Below are 22,116 nucleotides of genomic sequence, written 5' to 3'. Positions count from 1 at the left end.
AGAGGGCTGTGAATTTGTGGAATTTGTTGCCACGTGCAGCTGTGGCGGCCAGGTCGTTGGGTGTATATAAGGCAGAGATCGATATGTTCTTGATTGGACATAGCATCAAAGGTTACGGGGAGAAGGCTGGAAAAAATGGGGTTGAGGAGGAGAGAAAAAAAAAGGATCAGCTATGATTGAATGGCAGAACAGACTCGATGGACCAAATGGCCTAATTCCACTCCTATGTCTTAAAGTGGAACCAGAAGAGATCCTGATTTGAAACAGACACAGCAAGGGGAAAAGATACCATGTTGCACTCAGAGGGCTAATGTGACTTACCTTTGTTTAGAAAGATTTCATATTGAATTTAAATTAAAAATGTGTTTATAACCTGTATCCACAATGGGCTAACATCGTCACAAAGGATCTTGAAAGGAGAATGAAACTACAAATTGGAAAATCTTACTCGTAGAATAATTGGTATATTCAAAGATTACATATTCCAAAGTGCAATGTTTGATAAATGTACAATAACAAAACATTACATCACTTGCTTATTTCATACCAAGAAATATTCACTAAGCAGAGTTCTCAAGTTACCTTGAATCAGAAACAGAACTGCTGTATAGGTTCAATACTCATTTACAAATACCATAATCAGACCAAAAATTCTAGATTAGAAGCCAAAATTAAAGAAAATGACATTTAATATTGACATTACTTTGATAGAAACCTGATGCTGGTTCAAATGAGCACATTGTATGCTGTTTGCATATGTACAACGAATATAGTAAAATATAGACACCCACTGCATCCTCCAAATCTTGGTATTGGGTATCAATCAATGTACATGACAAAGTTGTATGCTATTCTTATGGGGTGGAGATATGTCTTTACTAAAGGAGGTGTAAAGCACTCCTCCCCTCCATGTGGATAGTCAGAGGCTTTTTCCCAGGGCCACAATTTCAGGTTGCCACAAGAGGACACAGGTTTACTTACTAGGGAGTAAGTACAGAGATGTCAGTGGTAAATTTTTTTACTCAGAGAGTGGTGAGTGCGTGCAATGGGCTGCCGGTGGTGAAGGCAGATACAATAGGGTCTTTTAAGAGACTTTTAGCTAGGTACACAGAGTTTAGTAAAATTGAGGGCTATAAGTTAGCCTAGTAATTTCTAAGGTAGGAACATGTTCGGCACAACTTTATGGGCCAAAGGGCCTGTATCGTACTGTAGGTTTTCTATGTTTCATTAACCTGTAGATCACCCTTGAACAAGGTGAAGTCCTCCCTCCACCCCCCCACCACCACTTGGGTTCATGTGAAGCCCTCAGAACAGCTGGTAAATATTACAAGTCGTGGTTATGCAACCATTGATGCCAGGCAGACAAGCTCTTAAGAGTATTGAAAATTGCTGGGTGGGGGGGGGGGGGGGGTGTCACCTGCCTTGTAAAGACACTGGCAATGTCTCCAGGTGGAGGCAACAGCAAACCACTTCTGTAGAAAATTTGCCAAAAACAATCTTGGTCATGGATAGACCATGATCGTCCAGTCATATGACACGGCACATAACGATAATGATGTTGGCTGTTTGTATTCTTCAGATTATCAACAGAATCACAAATACAAGAAAATTCTACTCAAACCTTCCTAATAAATATAATTAACATCAACATTAATAATTATTCTTACAACAGATCTGAGATTAATTATTTTTCAGATTATATTTCATTTGCTTTTTTTGCTTAAATGTTCAGTGAGCAGGAATTCTTTATTTGCTGGTACATTTTTCAAGCATCCATGAGGTGCAGCGATAAGTCTTCAAACATCTGGGCATCATGCACTGCTACTGCATTTATCGTTATCATTGAAGCTACGCAAGCAAGACCAAAGACAAAACTAAAAATGAACTACTGTTTTTGATCAAAGCTTTAAAACAAAATAAATATTTATGACCACTGTTAACGTCAGTACTGCAATGCTTCTGAATATCTAGGACACACAATGCTATAAATCAGTGTATTGAAGATGTATTTTATTTAACAAAGTAACAAATTTGAAGTAAATAACATTTTACCTCAAACATTTATGCAGGACTGGTGATTTAAATCTCAACATCCCAAAGTGCTTTCATTTCATTTTCCTCATATGGACTAATGCTTAACATTTCATTAAACACACTTAAAATAGACAAGATGTATCAATGAGGCACAAGGTCATTATGGATCAAGTGTAATTATAACTGAAACAGAGATAAAATAAAGTTACAGAAAAGTAAAAATGAGTCAGTGGATCTGGTTAATTGGGTCATTGGACCATTGAAGGAAGCTGCTTATTTGGGGGAAAACTCTTAAAGAATAAAAACTAATCCAGAAAATTGCAAGGATTCACTGTTTCTTTGGGACACAAGATTGTTGCCGAGCAGTTTCTAACCAGTGTCACTCACGTGCACATTGTATGGCTGTTAGATGATACACTGTGCTTAGAGAGATTAGTCTTTAAATAGCATCAGTTGCATGTTTGTGTTCAAAAAAGTGATTTTTGTCACTGATGGTTGGCAAGAAGTAAGCAGCAAGACTATTCAGAACTGTTTTGCTCATTACGGTTTCAAGAATTCAGGCTTCTAAATGCCAGAAGCAGCCAGAAGTGATAATGCAACAATTTCCCTGCTTCAAGAAGTTGGAAACAAAAATTTGAAGATATCGACAATCATCTTGAACGTTACAACGAAAAGGATGACTTGAAGGATACAATTGTCAAAAGCTCTGTTTGAAGGCAGTCCATTATCTGTACTAGGTGTCTGCGCTGATTTTGGTCATTTACAGTCCATCAAAAGAACATGACAGCATACAGTAGATAAATTTCTCCATCAATAACTATTTGGGAACTAATACAGTTTTATAGCACTGAGCTTGTATTGATTAGTGTTCTAATTTGTTCTGTATTTAACTTAAATACATAATTTGTTACTCAGTTAAACAGTAATTTGTCTTTTTTTAATCTTTTTAACTATTGCCATGAAACCAGCTAATTGGGACAAAATGTACTGGTCCCGATATGTCCCAATTACCTGCAATTATCTGACATATTTGGTACTGCTGGAAGTAAATAAGTTATTTAAATCAAGGCGCATAGAAAAACCAGTCCTGAAGAATGTCAAGGAAACATAGCTTTATACAAAAGCAGCCAACTTACCATCAATTTTGTTAGAGCTGTAAACTACAGTATTTGCTGCATGCGTGTATCTGATCAGGTCAACTCCGTACTTCTTACTGTACAATGTCCTCTTCGGCCTGATAGAAAATAATTTGATTTGTATCAATTGACATTAGTAGAACTTAGACACAAATAATGTTTTATTTTGAAATATTTGTAAATTGCTGCTTAGGACATAAATGAAACAAACAAGTTCACAGCACCAGCAACCCAGATTTAATTCCACTGCTGTTTGTAAGGAGCTTCTATGTTCCCAGTCATCCTGTGGGTTTCCTTTGGGTACTCCAGTTTCCTCCCACATTCCAAAGAGATACGGGATAACAGGTTAATTGGTCACATGGGTGCAATTGGGCAACATGGGCTTGACATAGTTATAGCTCTAAAATTAATAGAATTAACTATTTTGAGTGCATAATTAGCAACTTAAAAATGCTAGTGGATCCTCCATGGCATTGATTACAGTAAGTTATTTTAAAAAGGAGCATCTTAAGATTTGACAATAACTGTGTTGGTCTTCATCAGTCATTGTCACAAATTACACTATTTCGATGCACGTGTGACAAAGTTAATCTCTTTTTACTCTAGTTATTTTCTGTAACTATCTGAATTACCGTATATTCCGGAGTATAAGCCGACCCCCATTTTCAAGGTTAAAAAAGTGACTTTTTCATGTTACTTTTGTATAAGCCGACCCCTTTTGTAGAGGTTTTTGATTTAACCAGAAAAGATCACAAGATCTCAAATGCCAGTACTCAACTTTGCTGCATCCGGACTCTGGAAATTTTGTGAACCAGTACCTGCTAAGAAAACAGGCCTACACATTATAGAGCATTATAAATAAATAAATCAGGGAGAGAAATTTTGGACTAGGTTTCCAATGGAAAAGAATCCTCTGAAATGTAACCCCCATGAAACCATTTAGTGCCCATCATACGTGTACTCAGTATTGAGTTTGTGACCACCATGTACAAAAGATTAAAACAAATGCGATATGATGCTGGTTTCAAGCTGAAGGTTGTTGATTTTGCTAAAGGAACGAATAATTCTGCAGCTGCTAAGAAGTGTAGTGTAAACGAGAGAGAGAGTGGAGAAAGGCGGAGGACACACTGAGGGAAATGCCAAAGACGAAATGTGCAAACCGCAGGAAAGCATGCCAGTGGCCAGAACTAGAAGAAAAAGTTTTATAGTGGGTGAATCACTATCAATCGCCTGGATACATTGTTACCAGAGAAATTATTCAAGGTCAAGTGTTGAAATGGAACAAAAAAACACGAGGTCAGCAAAAATTTCAAAGTTACGCAAAGTTGGTGCACCCCATTTATGAACAGACGTGATCTTGTGTTGAGACAAAACAAAAATTGCTCAGAAAATTCCCGCAGGGTGTTGTTTACGTTCAAGAATGCTGCAGGATGGATGAAGTGGGTTGCTTGAAGTGGGTCAAAGAGGTGTGGCATCGATGTCCCTAAGGTTTCAGGAAGGAAAAGCCACTACTTGTCTGGGACATGTTCAAAGCACACTTGTCAGATGAGACAAAAGCAGCATCGAAAGCTGAAAATACGGGCATTGCAGTCATCCCTGGTGGTTTGATGTCCGTGCTCCAGCCACTAGATGTGAGTTTAAACAAACCAAAGAATTCATGTGTCGACAGTGGAACAAATTTGACTCAAAAACAGCCAATAAATACGACCTGTCTTCCGTGTATTCGTTTTTCCAAAGTTGGCACCCTCTGTATATGCTGACCCCCCTAACTTTAGGACCAAAATTTAGAGCCAAATTCTCAGCTTATACACCGGAATTTACGGTAGAATTAAAAATTCATGCGAATTGCCACAAGGAAACTCTCCTCATAGGTATCCAACTACTGAGCAGCTTAACACTTCATAAAAACACAAGCTGTTGTCAAATCATTAATGGCTATAGGCTACATCAGAGAATACAGTGTAACAGTGCATGCACAAAAAAATCAGATCAGTCATTCCCAATTTCCACATTTAACTATGCATTTTCTAACACTGCAGTCAGCTTTAGTGCAATATTTCACTAATGAAAATTCATTACAAAAGCAAAACCAAGGTCAACATTTTGACCTTCCTGCACCTACAACATCTCTTCAAGATTTGGTTTTCCCTGTCTAAATATCTAAACTCCACAGAAGTTCCCAATTTATCACAAGGTATACAAGATATTAAGAGGAATATAGATAGAGTGGACAGCCAGCGCCTTTTCCCCGGGGCACCACTGCTCAATACAAAGAGCTTTAAGGTTAGGGGTGGGAAGTTCAAGGGGGATATTTGAGGAAGGTTTTTTTTTAACCAGAGAGTGGTTGGTGTGTGGAATGCACTGCCTGAGTCAGTGGTGGAGGCAGATATACTAGTGAAGTTTAAGAGACTACTAGACAGGTATATGGAGGAATTTAAGGTGGGAGGTTATATGGGAGGTAGGGTTTAAGGGTCGGCACAACATTGTGGGCCAAAGTGCCTGTACTGTGCTGTACTATTCTATGTTCTATATCACAAGTTTCTCTAGATTGGACAGATAGTTTTCCCTTGATTACAGCATGAAAAACAAATGGGAATGGATTTAAGGTGAGAGGTAGGCAAGTTAAAATGAGATGTTTTTTTTAAAAAAAGGTGGTTCAGAACATAATGACAGAGAATGTGGTGGAATCAGGTGCAAGTTAATAGGCATAGATGGCACAACCCTAATGCAGACAAATTAGTGAAGACATGGAAAAAGTTGAAAATAGACCTGGTGACCAAAATGACAGTTCATATCCAAAGATTCAAAGTACATTTAATAAAGTATGCATACAGAATACAACTCTCCAATTCGTCCTTCAGCCAGCAGTCAGGAAACAAAGAAACACCATGGAACCCGTTTAAAGATATCATTAAACACGACACATGAAAAAACAGAAGGCACAATCAGCAAAAAAAAAACACCATACACACATAAAATATCAAACATTAAACCAGGAGAGCTGGAGTATTCTTTCTAGTTCAGTTCAATGCCACACTGCTAGCTGACTGCAGGCCACAGAGCCTTTCTTCACCAAAGTCCCCTATCAACTGCTCAACAACTGCAAAAAAGTAACAGAATACAGAAACCCATACAACATAAACCTCATGAGTCCTCAGCCACAATCCTTGCAATGTGGTTCCACAATGTCTCAGGGTTCCTGTACTTTCCTACAACAGCAGCTACTGAGAGGAAAAGAAAGATGGAACAAACGTAGGTAGATAGCACATATCCTCTGCTTTAGTTTCCATTAATTACGACCTTGCTCAACGTCTCAATCAGAGAAAACCAATGGAGCCTATCACAGGCTCACACCCCTATCCCACATTCCAGGCCACAAACTCCACTCCCAATCTCATTAACCTTGGAGACAGACAGCAGTGCCAGAAAGGCACACCAGCAAAATGTAAATCAGACTCCAAATGCATGCAGCTTAGTAGTAGAATCATATTTGAAAGTTGTTAAAGTAGTAATTTCATGAACTGTCTGTAGGAAATTGTGGATTGCTAACGCTATCTTGAGATCCTCAGATACTGTACGAATTTCATTCTCCAACTAACTTTGCTTCCACCTCATCTCAAATTTCTCTTTGCCTTTTTTCCCTCCTACCTTTGGGCACTCACTTTGAAGTTAAGATTAGTGGAAAAGATTTTGCATATTGCTGAAAAGTAGGACAAGTCATCCCACTTATTGAAAAATTTCTGGGCTCAAAACTACCACCAGGCAATAAAAGATTCTGGTTAATTGGGCCATTGGTAAACCGGGGCAGTTGCTTATTTGGGACAGGAGACTGCTGCCAAACAGTTTCTAAATGGCATCAGTTGTGTCCACTTGCATGACTGTTAAGACACTACACCATGCTTAGAGTAGGCGCTTCTTTAAAATAGCATCAGTTGCGTGTGGTTGTGTTCAAAAAGCAGTGATTTTTGTCACTGATGGTAGGGGAGAAATAAACAATATAATAATTCCAAACTGCTTTGCTCACAACGATTTCAGTCAGGCTTGGAATTTGTAGAAAATAAACAATTTCAATACTTCAACAAGAACTACGAAGCTATTGAAAGTATTGACAATCATCTTGAATGTTACAATAAAAACAAGGATTTGGATGACTTGAGCAATTCTCAAAAGCTCTGTTTGAAGGCAGTCCATTATCTGTACTAGGTGTCTGCAATGATTTTGTTCATTTACAGAAGAACAAGGCAGTATACACCGGATAAGTTCCTTCATCGATAATCATTAGTAACTAATACCCATTTATAGTACATTAGCAGTATTGTTAGTGTTCCAATTTGTTCTGTGTTCTATTTAAATACATGACTTATTACACATTTATTACACAGCCAAGGCACTGCATTCTAGTTTGGCATCCAGTATTTTTGCTGATATGCTAATCTACAAAATGGTCCCAAACTTGACAGCTGGGATGATGAGCAAGCAGGAAACATCAATTTGTGGGTTAGCATCAGTAATTTTGACAAAACTACCAATAAAAAATAATGAACCAGTTATCTCTTTTTTAATGTTTCCAGGACTTGAGTACTGGTCATCTCCAAGTGCATAGTTGTAAGAAAAAGTTTGTGAACCCTTTGCAATTACCTGGTTTTTGGCATTAATTACTCATAAAATGTGATCTGATCTTCATCTAAGTCACAATAATGGACAAACACAATCTGCCTAAACTAATAACACAAACAATTGTACATTTTCACACATTTAAACACACTGTTTAATCATTCACAGTCTCGGCCGGGAAAAGTCTGTGAACCCTCAAATTTAGTAACTAGTAGAGCCTGCTCTGGCAGCAACAAACCTCCACCAAATGTCTCCTGTAGCAGCTGATCACACTTGCACAATAGATAGGAGGAATTTTATACTGTACTATCCCTTCATACATGACTGCTTCAGTTCATTAATATTTCTATATCAGGTTTTTAATATTCATATATCTTTCATGAACAGCCCTCTTCAGGTCATGCCACAGCATCTCAATCGGGTTAAGGTCTGGATTCTGACTTTGCCATTCCAAAACAAGAATTTTCCTCTTTTTAAACCACTCTGTTGCTGATCTACTCGTGTTTCTGATCATTATCTTGTTGCATCATCCAACTTCTATTAAGCTTCAGGTGATGGACTACTACCCTGACATCCTCCTGTAAAGTGTCTTGATACAATTTTGAATTCATTGCTCCCTCAATGATTGCAAGCTTCCCAGGGCCCGAGGCAGAAAAGCAGCCCCAAACCATTACGTTCTATATGCAGTGCTCTTTTTCCGAACATAGACTGCCAAAGTTCAACTTTTGCCCATCTGTCTATAGAACTATGTGTTGTAGAACATTCAGGTAGTCTTTTGCAAACTTGAGACATGCAGCACTGTTTTTTTTGTGAGCAGTGGTTTCCTCCATGGTGCCCATCCATGAGCACCATACTTATTCAGTGTTTCTCTAGATTTTAGCAATGTCTAGAGATTTCTGCAGGTCTTTTGCTGTTAACCTTTGGGTTCTTCTTCACCTCCTTCAGCAATGCTTGGGTTCTTTGTGTGACACCCTTACGCTCACGGCAGAAAGACTTGGCGCAAGTGCTCTCGGCAGAAAGACTTGGCGCAAGTGCTCTCGGCAGAAACACACAGTGCAAGCACTCTTTCCAGTAACCTTTAAGCTATGAAGATGCCAAATCATACCAAATAATGCATTAAAATACACAGCTGATATAAAGTAGAAATAATGTACATCCAGTGTAGTTTCACTTACTGGAATCCGGAAGACAGTGAGCACACTGATGATGGTGTGTTAGGCTGAGTCGTCGGAGGTTGGGGTGGTGGGAGGTAGAGGAGACTGGGGTGTCAATAGACAATAAGTGCAGGACTAGGCCATTCAGCCCTTTGAGCCAGCACCACCGTGGCTGATCATCAGTACCCCGTTCCTGCCTTCTCCCCATATCCCTTGACTCCGCTATCTTTGAGCTCTAACTCTCTCTTGAAAGCATCCAGAGAATTGGCCTCCACTGCCTTCTGAGGCAGAGCATTCCATAGATCCACAACTCTCTGGGTGAAAAAGGTTTTCCTCAACTGTTCTAAATGGCCTACCCCTTATTCTTAAACTGTGGCCTCTGGTTCTGGACTCCCCCAACATCAGGAACATGTTTCCTGCCTCTAGCGTGTCCAATCCCTTATTAATCTTATATGTTTCAATCAGATCCCCTCTCATCCTTCTAAATTCCAGTGTATACAAGCCCAGTTGCTCCAATCTTTCAACATATGACAGTCCCGCCATCCCGGGAATTAACCTCGTGAACCTACACTGCACTCCCTCAATAGCAAGAATGTCCTTCCTCAAATTTGGAGACCAAGACTGAACACAATACAGTCGGCCCTCCTTATCCGCAGATTCAACCAACCACGAATCGCGAAAACCCGGAAGTGCTCTTCCAGCACTTGTTGTTCGAGCACGTACAGACCTTTGTTTCTTGTCATTATTCCCAAAACAATGCAGTATAACAACTATTTTACATAGTATTTACATTGTATTAGGTATTATAAGCAATCTAGAGATGATTTAAAGTATACGGGAGGATGTATGGGAAGATGTGCGTAGGTTATCGTGGATCGGTATATTTAAAAAATCGCAAGTTCTCTTACTAAGTAAGTCGGAACAGGTACATCTGGTGTCAGTTAGTCAAATGTTTGCATTCGTATATAGTATATATTTTACCTTTCTATGCATATAAAGCACTTAAGAATGTATGTTTCAATGCCGGGCTTGGGAAGTTCTCGAGTTCGATCTAGTGACAAATCAATACGGAGTGCACTCCCCACCGTGCCGGGTTGATGTGGAGGATCAAAAACCCAAAAATTAAACCACTTCGTTGCTTCATAATAATTGTAGCTTTCTCACTTTATCCTTTAAAATTGTTTCGGTAATTGACCGACGTAGCCTAATGCTTTTTGAATGACCGATGGCGTTTCACCTCTTTCTGATTGCTTTATTATCTCCACTTTATTTTCGATTGTTATCGTGATTATTTTCGTGACAGAAACACTGCGGATTCAGATCTCTGCCGCTGGGTCCTAATGTCCACCACCACTAAGACAGGTTAAATAAGGGACTTGAGCATCAGCGAATTTTGGTACCCGCGAGGGGTCCCGGAACCAATCCCTCACGGATAAGGAGGGTCAAATGTACTCCAGGTCCCACCAGGGCCCTGTACAACTGCAGAAGGACCTCTTTGTTCCTATACTCAACTTCGCTTGCATGGCCAACATGCCATTAGCTTTCTTCACTGCCTGTTGTACCTGCATGCTTACTTCTCATCTCATCGTCATCTGTTTCCATCAGGGCAGGCAGGTCATCTTCTTCTATGTCTGCCTGCCTCGATGTCGAAGGTCGAGTTTCGTCGTCTGCTGTGGAAGGCTTGAAAGATGATAGTATGCTTGACTGCTTAGCCTCACGTATTTTTCTATCATACAATTCTTTGTAAACACTCAAACCATCCTGCAAATATGCCCTAAACCTATGTACCCTTTCAAAAGTAAAGTCATGCTTTTCTGCAATCATTGCAGCGTTGTCAATTGCAGCAAAAATATCACGCAATTGCTCCACGTTCAGTTCCTGGACGACTTCACTTTTGGGCCATTCGTTACTGCACTCAGCTTCAATTGTTATCCTTTCCTCTTCATCAGTTCAACTGTCAGTTCTTGGTCATGGGATGCCAAAACCTCTTCAACATTATCTTCATCAACTTCCACAAGCCAAACTCACTTTATCCTTACTTCGTTCACCACAATCGAAACGCTTAATGCTTTACACCAAGTGGAACACCTTTTAGGCTTTTCCAATACCTTTTCCGATGCACAAAATAAATCGACATAAAGCACAAATGCTCACAGGCACGTGTTTAAGCAATGCCAGCTAGAATGCAGTTCTGGGGGAGGAGCTTGGCTGCTCGACACACGCATTGCCTTTTGTCATAACAGTGGAAACACCTTCTGTTAACGAAAACAGGTAACTAAAGTAGGTCTTTCGTAACAGCGAGGTGTTATAAAGAGAACATTCCAAAAACGGGGGACACTTGTAATTAATGCAAAAAAACAGGTAACTGAAAAGGGTTCACAAACTTTCTCTTGCAACTTTATGTGCTGAAAAGCTTACTGACCTTCATGGAAGTAAATTTTCCCACCCAGTCTGTGTAGTAAAGGCTGGAATATCTGAGGCAGTCATCACTAGTGAATGACCACATAGAAAGGCATTCTTCATACAAAAGTGTGAAGAAATAGGGAGACTGAAAAAGAATTGCTCTGATCAGTCACAATGGTCCAGTTACATGATGGCAGCTAAATATAAAAGACAGCAACACATTCATTCTCTGTTAAATAACCAACTGTGGCATATCACAAGCTCTAAGTACAAATCAGCATCTCCACTTAACCATCTAAAACTATCAACCAATATTAAGCTGCACCAAATCTTTTACCATCCAGAAAGAAAAGAAACTGGGTCACTGAAGAGATTTATCCTTTGAGCCAAATGTACTTACTATCTTGCTCTCACAGACTCTCAACAATCTTGGTTGCAGTGGTAAAAACATATGGAAATCACAGTGCAAAACAAAAAAGTGTGGGACCCACCATCCCTGTACCACTCACATTCCATTTTAATCTAATTATAAATATGACAGAACAAATAGCTAAAACTCAATGCACAAGAACAAGAAATTTGGCACATTAAATCAGTCATAACATTCATTCTCCTAAATTCCTACATGCTTAAGTGTGCATTGGTGCGACCAACATTACGGCTATGCAAAATTAACTTTATTAATACAACTCTTTCCAGTGACCCTAAAATTACAAGTAGCATTAATAGTTAGAGGTCAACAAATATAATTAAAGTACGTGCGTTAATGTTTTAAGATTTATATAAGGAATGAGCAGTAATCACAACATTGTAGCAAAATAAATATAAAATAAATATTAAGGAAATCAAACAATTCTTAAAGATGCACACAGTACAGATACACTTAAGTCACATTAGAACCTTGCCTATTAACTTTAACCTTTTCAGCCCCATAACCACTTTCTACTCAGGGCTCACAAGCATCCACACCTCCACCAAAACAAATATACAGATTTTTCGCCTCTCTATTGTTACCGCGTTACCTTGTTCATAAGCTTCCAAACTATTTTCCTAAACGTTGCTTTCACACATGGACCATTAGCCCAGCCCCAGGATCCTGCGTTCACTTGCAGCTCCTCCTCTGACTCGGCGTGGATATACTTAGTGAGGCGTCTTGGAACTCACTTTGCAACATTGAAAGCACCATATACATGCAGGTTCTTTTCCTTCCTGTCATAATGTATGCGCTGTTACTTATATTGCTAACTTTAATGCCTCAATTTACACAATTACCCACTTAAATGAAGCACTGGAAAAACCTGGTACAGATTTTTAATGAAGAAATCCCAATACCACGTCCAGGAAATTAAAGGTTAAAGATGATACTATTACTGGTATTAAACCAATCTCTACCTATATAATTCAAAATTTCCCTATCCGTTCCAAGAGTAGATATATTAACCTCAGGCAGTCCCAGGGGATCAAAGCAAACTGACTTGCATTCTAGTTTAGTGGTTATCACAATATCAAACCTGCAGGCTTTATAAATATGATATATAACAACTGATTTTCCAGCTGCTACTACAGTCTGGGCCTGGGCTTGTCACCCCGCCTCCCTCGGGAAACTAGTCCGGCCTTTGTGAAAATCGAAGCCGAGATCCGCAGGCCTCGGAGGCAACGTGCTCAGTGATATCTGAACTCGGGTTGAGTGGAAGGAGAAAGGGGATTTAAAAGACAGTCATTTCACTCACTTGCCCTCCTGGCAGTCGTACAGGACGATGGAGTCGTCGTCGCTGCTGGAGATGAGCGTCTCGCCATTTGGGGAAAAGTCAAAGCAGTTGATCTTGTCTGTATTCTCCCGGAACACCTTGGCCACTCGGAAACTACGCAGTACGTTATCCGTCAACTTCATCTCCTTCCCCTCCAACCGGACGCCGTGATGAAGAAAGGAGTTGAAGGGGAAGGGAGGCAATCACAGGTTCGGCGCCGCCACGGATAGAAAAGCCTCCTTGCTCTAAAATGAAGCAGAGTGCATCAACGGCAGCGGGTAAAATGGCGGCGCAGAGCCGGCCCGCCTCAAACCACCGCCGCCGCCTCCCGCGTGGGGCATTGTGGGAGTTGGCGGGAACCCGCCATGGCCCGAAACGCCACGGCGCTGTTTGGCAGGCAAGGGCGGAATGGTAGCAGTACAGGAGGTACCCATTATAAGAGCAGACTATATGCTCTCATCTACCATCCTTCATATCAGTATTTTTGGTATTGGTTTATCATTGTCATGCCCACCAAAATACAGTGAAAAACGGTTTTGTAAACTGGTTTGTTATTGTTACATATTAGGAGATACAGTGGAAAACAGAATCAAGTTTATTAACCTGACAGATGTCATGAAATTTGTAGCAATACAGTCCAAGACACAAAAATTATATTAGGTTACAATAAATAAATAAATAGAGCAAAAGGGCATGTTCCAGTTTCCTCCCACAGTTCAAAGACAATCAGTTAGTTAACTGGTCATAATAAATTGTGCTGTGTTAGGCTAGGGATTAAATCCGTGGATTGCTGGGCAGTTGGACAGGCCTGTACAGTGCTGTATCTTTAAACTAAAACAAATAAAATAAAAACGATGTAGGAACAACTTTTTTTTTATACAGAGGGTTGTCAGTAATATGAAATAGGCTGTCAGAGACTGGTACAATGGTATAATTTAAAAAGCAGTTAGGTAGGTACACGAAGGGGTGGGATTTGGAGTGATACAGACCAAATGCAGGAAATTAGGGCTGGCTAGGTGAGCAATGTAGCCTGTGTGGACTAGTCCCTGCTGTATTGCTTTGTGACTCTGTCATTGTTGGAAGTGGGTCAGACTGCAGCAATGGAAGAAAACAAGCAGTGGAGACCCTTCATCAGGATTGGAAAGAAAGGGTGCAGCTGCCAGAATAAAAGAGTAGGGGAGGGGATAAACAGGAGCTCATGGATGATGGGTTAATCAAGGTTTTCCTCCATAGATGCTGTCTGATCTGCTGAGTTACTCCAGCATTTTTTGACTTTTTATTTGTTATCATAGATACCGAGATACATTAGAAAACAGCTTTCCAAGCTATACAGATGAATATCTGATATCAGATTCTTATCTATCATTCTAACCCTTGATCACAGTAACCATTATTTTCTTTTTCTGGACATTATCTCATGGCTACACACCAATGTGGCATCAAGAATTAAACATGACATTTCAGTTGAGCTGAATCAGTGTTTTACAAAGGTACAGCAATGTTTCCTTGAAGACTGATGAGAAAGGGTTAGACAGGCTTGGCTTATATCTGTTGGAGTTTAAAAGGGATAAGGGACTAGATTGGATCCTGAGAAAGCTTCATAGCATGGATGTGCAGAGATTGTTTCCTTTGATGGGAAAACCTAGAACTAAGGGAGTCAATAAGTGAGGGAAAAGTTGCCTGTTTAAGATGGAGATAAGGTCTTTTTTTTTCTTCTTTAAATATCTTGTTTCCCTTGCATATTATGAAATCTGACATGTTTACTATCTGTAGCAATGTATTATAAACACAAGAGATCGTGATTGTGAAAATCCAGAGGAACACAGTGCTGGAGGAACTCAGCAAGTCAGGCAGCATCAATGGAGGAGAATAAACAGTCGGTTTCAGGCTGAGTCTTCCACCTTCTTTTTCAGTCGTGATGAAGGGACTCAGTCCAAAACGCAACAGTTTATTCCCCTCCATAAATGCTGCCCGGCCTGCTGAGTTCCTCTAGCATTTTGTGTGTGTCGCAATATATGCCTTTTTTTAAAGAGCAAATTCATTCTGACAACCTATAGCCATTCCTGTCCCTTCTGCTGTCATTTGTCTCCCCTTCTTAAAATGGGAACTATATTTCCCTGTCTTCTTCAGCTAGTTCCTTCATAATTTTAAAATAAAGCAATTTAAGAAGGCTTTGCACCATCACCTTTTCAAAGGCAACTAGTGATAAGCAATTAAGTGCTGTTTCAGCCTGCAATGCCCACATCTCTCGAATGAAAAGACCATAAAGCCCATAGGAGCAGAATTAGGCCATTTCATCATGGCTGATCTATTTCCCTCTCAACCGCATTCTCCTGCCTTTTCTCTAGGCTGAGAGGCTGTGCCCTCTAATCCTAGACTCCCCGACCTGAGGAAACATCCTCTCCACATCCACTCCATCAAGTCCTTTCAACATTCGATAGGTTTCAATACAATTCCCCCCTCATTCTTCTAAATTCCAGCAAGTAAAGAACCAGAGCTATCAATCGCTCCTCATACAATAAGCCTTTCATTCTCTCCATTTGGAAAATTGTCTGTGCTTTGATTCCTTCTACCAAAATATGTGACCATACACTTCCTATCACTGTATTCCATCTGTCACTTCTTTGGCCATTCTCCTAATCTGTCTGAATCCTTCTGCAGTCTATCTACTTCCTCAACACTACCTGCCTTCCACCTTTGTTATCCTCGATCAACTCCATCTGTTGCAAAGGGAATAAACACAGCTTCTCCAATCTATCCACATAACTGAAGTCCCTTTTTCTTCAGAAATTTCTGTTTTACCTTCTCCAGTGTCATTATGTCAGTCCAAAGTGTGGTGATTTGAACTAGACAGAACATGCCAGGTGTGTACTTGTAAATAAAATTCAATGTCCTGTAATATTTATTCTCATGAAACCTGCCTAACCACTTTCAACAAAATAAGCATATCTGACCCCTCCATTTTTATATCACTTTTATAATTGTGCCATTTATATTACTTTTTCTTATTTTTCTTGCTAGGGAGTATTCTGGAGTTATTTGAATAGAGCAGATTATAATTCAAACAAGAACCAGTCTTCAGTTCTTAATGTAAATTGTAAGCAGTAATTAATCTGAAATTAAAGGACAGCTTTACAAATAAACAGCACTTTCTACAGAACATGGGCTGCTGGCCCACAGCATGGAGACTGGCTGCTCAAGACATATGGTTTGCAAAGTGGAGTGACCATAAGACATTCTCGCCTGTGTCATCCAAATGTTAGTGAAAAGGGTTGTGTCATTTGGCCTGCATCAAACCAGGCAACACTGGCTAAGTTACTTACACGATTGTGACCAAGTTTGTGACCAGACTGGTTTTGTTACATAGCACATCAAACATGGTAGGGGTATAATTGATCTATCAATAGTTGAAATATTTGTGTACTCAGAGAGTCAGCCAAAACAGCATTAATTTTGGGTGTCAGGGATCTCTGTCCCCTGAAGCTTTTAGGCCATCTGTGTGAATTACTGTATCCCAGCAAAGGTGTTTGAACATTCAGGGGTGTCTGCCACTGTAGTTATGTAATTCAAATAAAGCATTGTCAACCTAAATATTACAATGTTATTGTAACTATTGAAATAGTATTGAAGTACCTGATGTTACCTTTGATCTTAACTTACTGCCCATTGTGCCACTGAAACTTAGGCAGATATGAAGGTCCTTCTCTGTCTATCCATACTGTTACATACAGTGTTATGAATGTGAAGCAACTCTGAGGGGCTGAAGGGTACAAAGTCGCCCCCTCCTTTTTGAGAATCGCAAGATCGCTATTAATTCGGGTCTGAGACCCAGGAAATGAGAGAGAGACGTCCAGAATACACAAGGTTTGGAATGTGTCCTGACCTCAGCGAAACGGAACCACTGATAACGGCCATTGTCTCTTGGAGACAGAATTGTGTACTGAGTACTGTACTATTCATTGAAAACCCTCAGGGGACAACCAGAGTGGTCTGGTTGAGGGATTGCATCATCCCAACCTGATTGACATCTGAGACCCCGTGAGTAAGGATAAAAGAGGGGTCTGGGGAACAACCCCTTTAGATGCACCAGGAGAAACGCTGGAAATCCAGTGACAGCGTTTTATAGCGAACGCCGGTGAGAGCTCGTGTGTGTCCTCCCTTGCCAGGGTGGTGGGCTCATCACGGAAGAACGGTGTAGCTAAAGGAGAGGTCACATTTGAACGACCACGACAAAGAGACACCTGACAGATCGAAATCATAAAGGTTGGAAAAACCCGTAGCGGTAACTGTTCCCATTCTATTCCTATTTCTCTCTCTCTCCAACAAAGTGCAACACAGCGACAACCAAAAGACAGCTGCTTGTGGAACTGCAGTGAACTGTATATTTCCATTGGACAATTCATTATCCCCTAGACAACGATAGAGCTTATTTCTTATTGATTATTATTATACCTGCACTTTTAGATTTAGTATTGACGACGTATATTATCTGTATATTTGCGTTGATATTATTTTTGTGTATTTTTACTAATAAATACTGTTAAAAATAGTATCATCAGACTTCAACGGACGTCTCCATCTTTGCTGGTAAGTGACCCAGTTACGGGGTTCATAACAACAGATATAGAAGGATTCTTCATTGCTGTTTCTGTAACAATTTGTTTGACTAGTCAGGGTTGTTAGCCCTGAGTTGAACCTCTGAACCTGGAGGATCGGTGGACCACTCTCAGTCTGGCCCTTTGACCCAACCAAGAGCCAAAGCATAAAGCCCTGACTCTAGCCAACACAGCTCTCCAGGTCGTTGAGGCACACAACCTTCCAAACCCTACAACAAAGTTATGGTCCTCTTGAAGGACCTTTGATCTCAAGGGTATAAAAATGTGATGTGCTTTGAGTTTGGACTACTCTACCGAGAGGGCCCTCCATGACCTGGATCAACATGTTGCCGTTATGTGGAGGCTTGCATGCTTCAAGGACTCCATCAGATGATGCAAACTCAGAGCCTCCCATGTTGGAACGGCTATGGACAAGATGCTAGACAAAGATTGATCCAACCCTAGCTCCCGAACAGACAGACTCGCATCTGCCCCTGCCAGACCACATTTCATCACAATTCAAGCCAACTTTTCAATATATACTGGCTTAGTTGTTGTCCAAAATAAGAAGGTCCGTATTTGTGTGCCCAGAGTCCGCCATGTTTGAAAAGTGTACAGGACTCTATAAGCTCAACACCCAAAGTTAACTTTTCTAACAACAAACCAGCACAAAGATCACTGGAAACTCACATCAAAATATTATCACTCAATGTCAAAGGCAAGTCAATGGCAAAATGTGAATTGTAGTTGCCCTCTAAGAAGTTCACATTACTGAAACCTCTGCTCCATCTAGAGACATGGTATTGGGATATAATAGAGTGACAGCTGTATTCCACAAGAAACATGGGACAGCTATTTATGCTGAAAACTCATTTATTAGTTACTAGCTCTAACATCGCACCAGGTAATAATATCCACAACACTACTATTCAAATAGGTGAAATTCTAATGCTATAATGTCTATAAACCTCCAAATGAGGGATGGCCAAATCCACCAGTACCAAAATTCAAACACCCAGCAATATTCTTCGGAGACTTCAACATCATCATACAGGCTGGGGGTACTCAGAAAACAACACAGCTGGAGAAACAATCAGCAATTGGCATCTAATCACGATGTTCAATTACTATACAATCCTAAAGATAAAGGGACATTCTTCTCAGCTGGATGACAACAAAATTACACACCGCATCTCTGTTTTGTAACAACAAACAATCATCTTGAATCCCTACCAGCACTTGAGAAATCCTTGGTGATTTTCCTCATGCTGGTGTTAATAACGGTTTGATCCCAAATACCCACTTATCTCTCTATCCCAAAACCCAGATGGAACTTCAGAAAAACAAACTGGGAAAAATTCATCTTGCAAGTCGACAATAAGTGTAGAAGAATACCTCCCCCCACCACCGATTTCATAGACTTATCCTAAAATGCATGAAAGAGGCAATGCCGAGAGGTAATCAACAAGAATACATTCTTTGTTGGTCTAAAGAAAGCAAAGAACTATTTCAAGAGTTTACAACTACAGCTAATAATTTCCTCAAATCATTCCACAATAACAGATGAAGATGTATGGAACTGTCAAAAATATGGACTTTACTCACTGCAGCAAACCTGCATGAACCCTCCTCAAAAAACTAGACCCCAACCCAGCACCAAAGCAACAAACCAATTATCGAGTCAGTGCCTACACAATAGCAAAATATAAAGCATAAATCATAATCATAAACTCAAAACACAGGTCAGACACGAATACCAAAATCTTCACAATAGCACACCAGAAAATGATGACACACTTACATTTACAATAACTTCAGCCAAAGTAAAATCTGCTGGCAAAGTACTAAATCAGCAAAAGCTGCCAGCATCAACAGTATCTATCCAGAAATGCTGAAACATCTTGGAGATGAGGGTATCAAGTGACTAACTAGCGATTGCACTGATGTCAAAACAAAAGGAAAATACTCCAACACTTGGAAACTTGTCAAAGTCATTGTGATACCGAAACCAGGAAAGCCTGCAGACAATCCCACAAGATACCGCTCATTTATCTCCTCTGCCGTACCTACAAACTTCTTGAGATCTTTTATCCAGAATATTACCTCTGATTGATCCTTACATACCGATCAAACAAGCTGGCTTCACACAACACCACAGTGAACAAGTTCTCACACTTACAGACAGGCCGACATACTTTATTGATCCCGAGGGAAACTGGGTTTCGTTACAGCCACGCCAACCAAGAATAGTGTAGAAATATAGCAATATAAAACCATAAATAATTAAATAAGTTAATCATGCCAAGTGGAAATAAGTCCAGGACCAGCCTATTGGCTCAGGGTGTCTGACACTCCGAGGGAGGAGTTGTAAAGTTTTTTGGCCACAGGCAGGAATGACTTCCTATGACGCTCAGTGTTACATCTCGGTGGAATGAGTCTCTGGCTGAATGTACTCCTGTGCCTAACCAGTACATTATGGAGTGGATGGGAGACATTGTCCAAGATGGCATGCAACTTGGACAGCATCCTCTTTTCAGACACCACCGTCAGAGAGTCCGCTTCCACCCCCACAACATCACTGGCCTTACGAATGAGTTTGTTGATTCTGTTGGTGTCTGCTACCTGCAGCCCCAGCACACAACAGCAACATGATAGCACTGGCCACCACAGCCTCGTAGAACATCCTCAGCATCGTCCGGCAGATGTTAAAGGACCTCAGTCTCCTCAGGAAATAGAGACGGCTCTGACCCTTCTTGTAGACAGCCTCAGTGTTCTTTGACCAGTCCAGTTTATTGTCAATTCGTATCCCCAGGTATTTATAATCTTCCACACATCGAATCAGGGTTTGAACTCAGGAAGGAACTAAAGTGTTATATGGGAACATACTTTCTCTGGCAAATCCACATCAGACATGAGGAGGGTGTTTAAAGACCAATTCCTGTTAGAAGGGCAGGCAGGAATGTAAAAATAAGAGAACCTTGGATGTCCAGAGAGGTGACCAATTTAGTCAAGAAGAAAAAGGAGAGGTATGTAAAGCTTTGGAAGTTAGGATCAAACAGAGCATATGAGTATAAAAAGCCAGAAAAGAACAAAATAAGAGAATTAGGAAAGCCAGGAGGGGCCATGAAAAGTACTTGGCAAGTAGGATAAGGATGAATCCCAAGGCACTCTAAATATACATTAAGCAAGAATGAAACTAGGGAGAGGGTGGGACCACTCAAAGATAAAAGGGGGAACATTAGCTTGGATGCGGAGTGAGGAATAAGTATTTTACTTCAGTATTTACCAATGAAAAGGTCATGGAGGACCAGGAGATCACTGCTGAGTGTATAAATACATTAGGGTATTTAGAGGTCAAGGAGGAAGAAATGTTGGGCCTCTTAATGACTATTAATGTGGATAAATCCTCAGGGCCTGATGGGATTTACCTCAGGTTATTGAAGGGTGCAGAACAAAGGAAAATCCTGGGAACTATAGACCAATGAGTCTCACGTCATTTGTGGGGAAATTGCTGGAAAAAAATTCTTTGGGATGGGATATATGAGCATTGGAAACTCATGGCTTAATTTGTGCATGGTAAGTCATGCCTTACCAACTTGATTGAGTTTTTTGACAAGGTGATGAGAGAGATTGATGACGGTAGGGCAGTGGATGTAGTCTACATGGATTTTAGTAAGGCATTTGACAAAGTCCCCCTTAGGAGGCTAGTCCAGAAGATCAGGATGCATGGGGTCTGCCGCAAATTGGCTGTTTGGATTCAGAATTGGCTTGCACATTGAAGACAGAAGGATAGTGGTTGAACGGACTTATTCAAGCTAGAAGTCTGTAATTAGTGGAGTTCTGCAGGGATCCGTCCTGGGATCTCTTCTGTTCATGATGTATTTTAGTGACCTGGAAGAAAATGTAAATGGGTGGGTCAGTAAGTTTCCAGAAAATGTCAAGATTTGTGGAGTTGTTGATAGTGTAGAAGATTGGTGAAGAATATAGCACAATATAGATCAGTTGTGAGAAACAGCAGATGGAGTTTAACCCAGATAAATGTGAGGAGTTGCATCTTGGAAGGCCAGAAGCAAGGAGACAGAACTCTGTTAAGGGAAGATCCTTAACAGTGTTGCTGAACAGAGAGATCTTGGGACCCAAATTCATAGCTCTTTGAAAGTGGCTACACAAATTGATAAGATGGTTAAGAAGGACTTATAGAATGCCTTTATAAATTTCTCATTTGGCCACATCTGGAGTATTGCATACAGTTCAGGTTGCCTTGCGATAGGAAGGATTTTGAGGCTTTGGAAAGGATGCAGAAGAGGTTTACCAGGATATATCTGGTTTAGAGGGCATGTGGTGTATCATGAGAGGCTGGACAAACTTTGGTTTTCTTTGGAGTTGCTGAGGGGAGATCTGATGGAGGTTTATAAGTTTTTGAGAGGCATAG

General features: G+C 40.4%; 1 protein-coding gene across 1 annotated transcript in view; it reads right to left on the bottom strand.

Annotated features, from left to right (window-relative positions):
• wdr82 (WD repeat domain 82) overlaps positions 1-13,414 on the bottom strand; it is a 32,857-nt gene extending 19,443 nt beyond the window's left edge. The window contains exons 1-2 of the mRNA XM_073072643.1: positions 13,072-13,414; positions 3,171-3,268 (exon numbers count right to left, since the gene is read on the bottom strand). Of these exons, the coding sequence (XP_072928744.1) occupies positions 3,171-3,268; positions 13,072-13,232 (259 nt within the window). The 5' untranslated portion in view covers positions 13,233-13,414. The remainder of the gene's footprint in view (positions 1-3,170; positions 3,269-13,071) is intronic.
• Between the last annotated feature and the right edge of the window lie 8,702 nt (positions 13,415-22,116).

The sequence above is a fragment of the Hemitrygon akajei genome, chromosome 19 (genome assembly GCF_048418815.1).
Source record: "Hemitrygon akajei chromosome 19, sHemAka1.3, whole genome shotgun sequence".
In the NCBI taxonomy this organism is placed as follows: domain Eukaryota; kingdom Metazoa; phylum Chordata; class Chondrichthyes; order Myliobatiformes; family Dasyatidae; genus Hemitrygon; species Hemitrygon akajei.
This window is presented reverse-complemented; position numbering and strand designations above follow the sequence as displayed.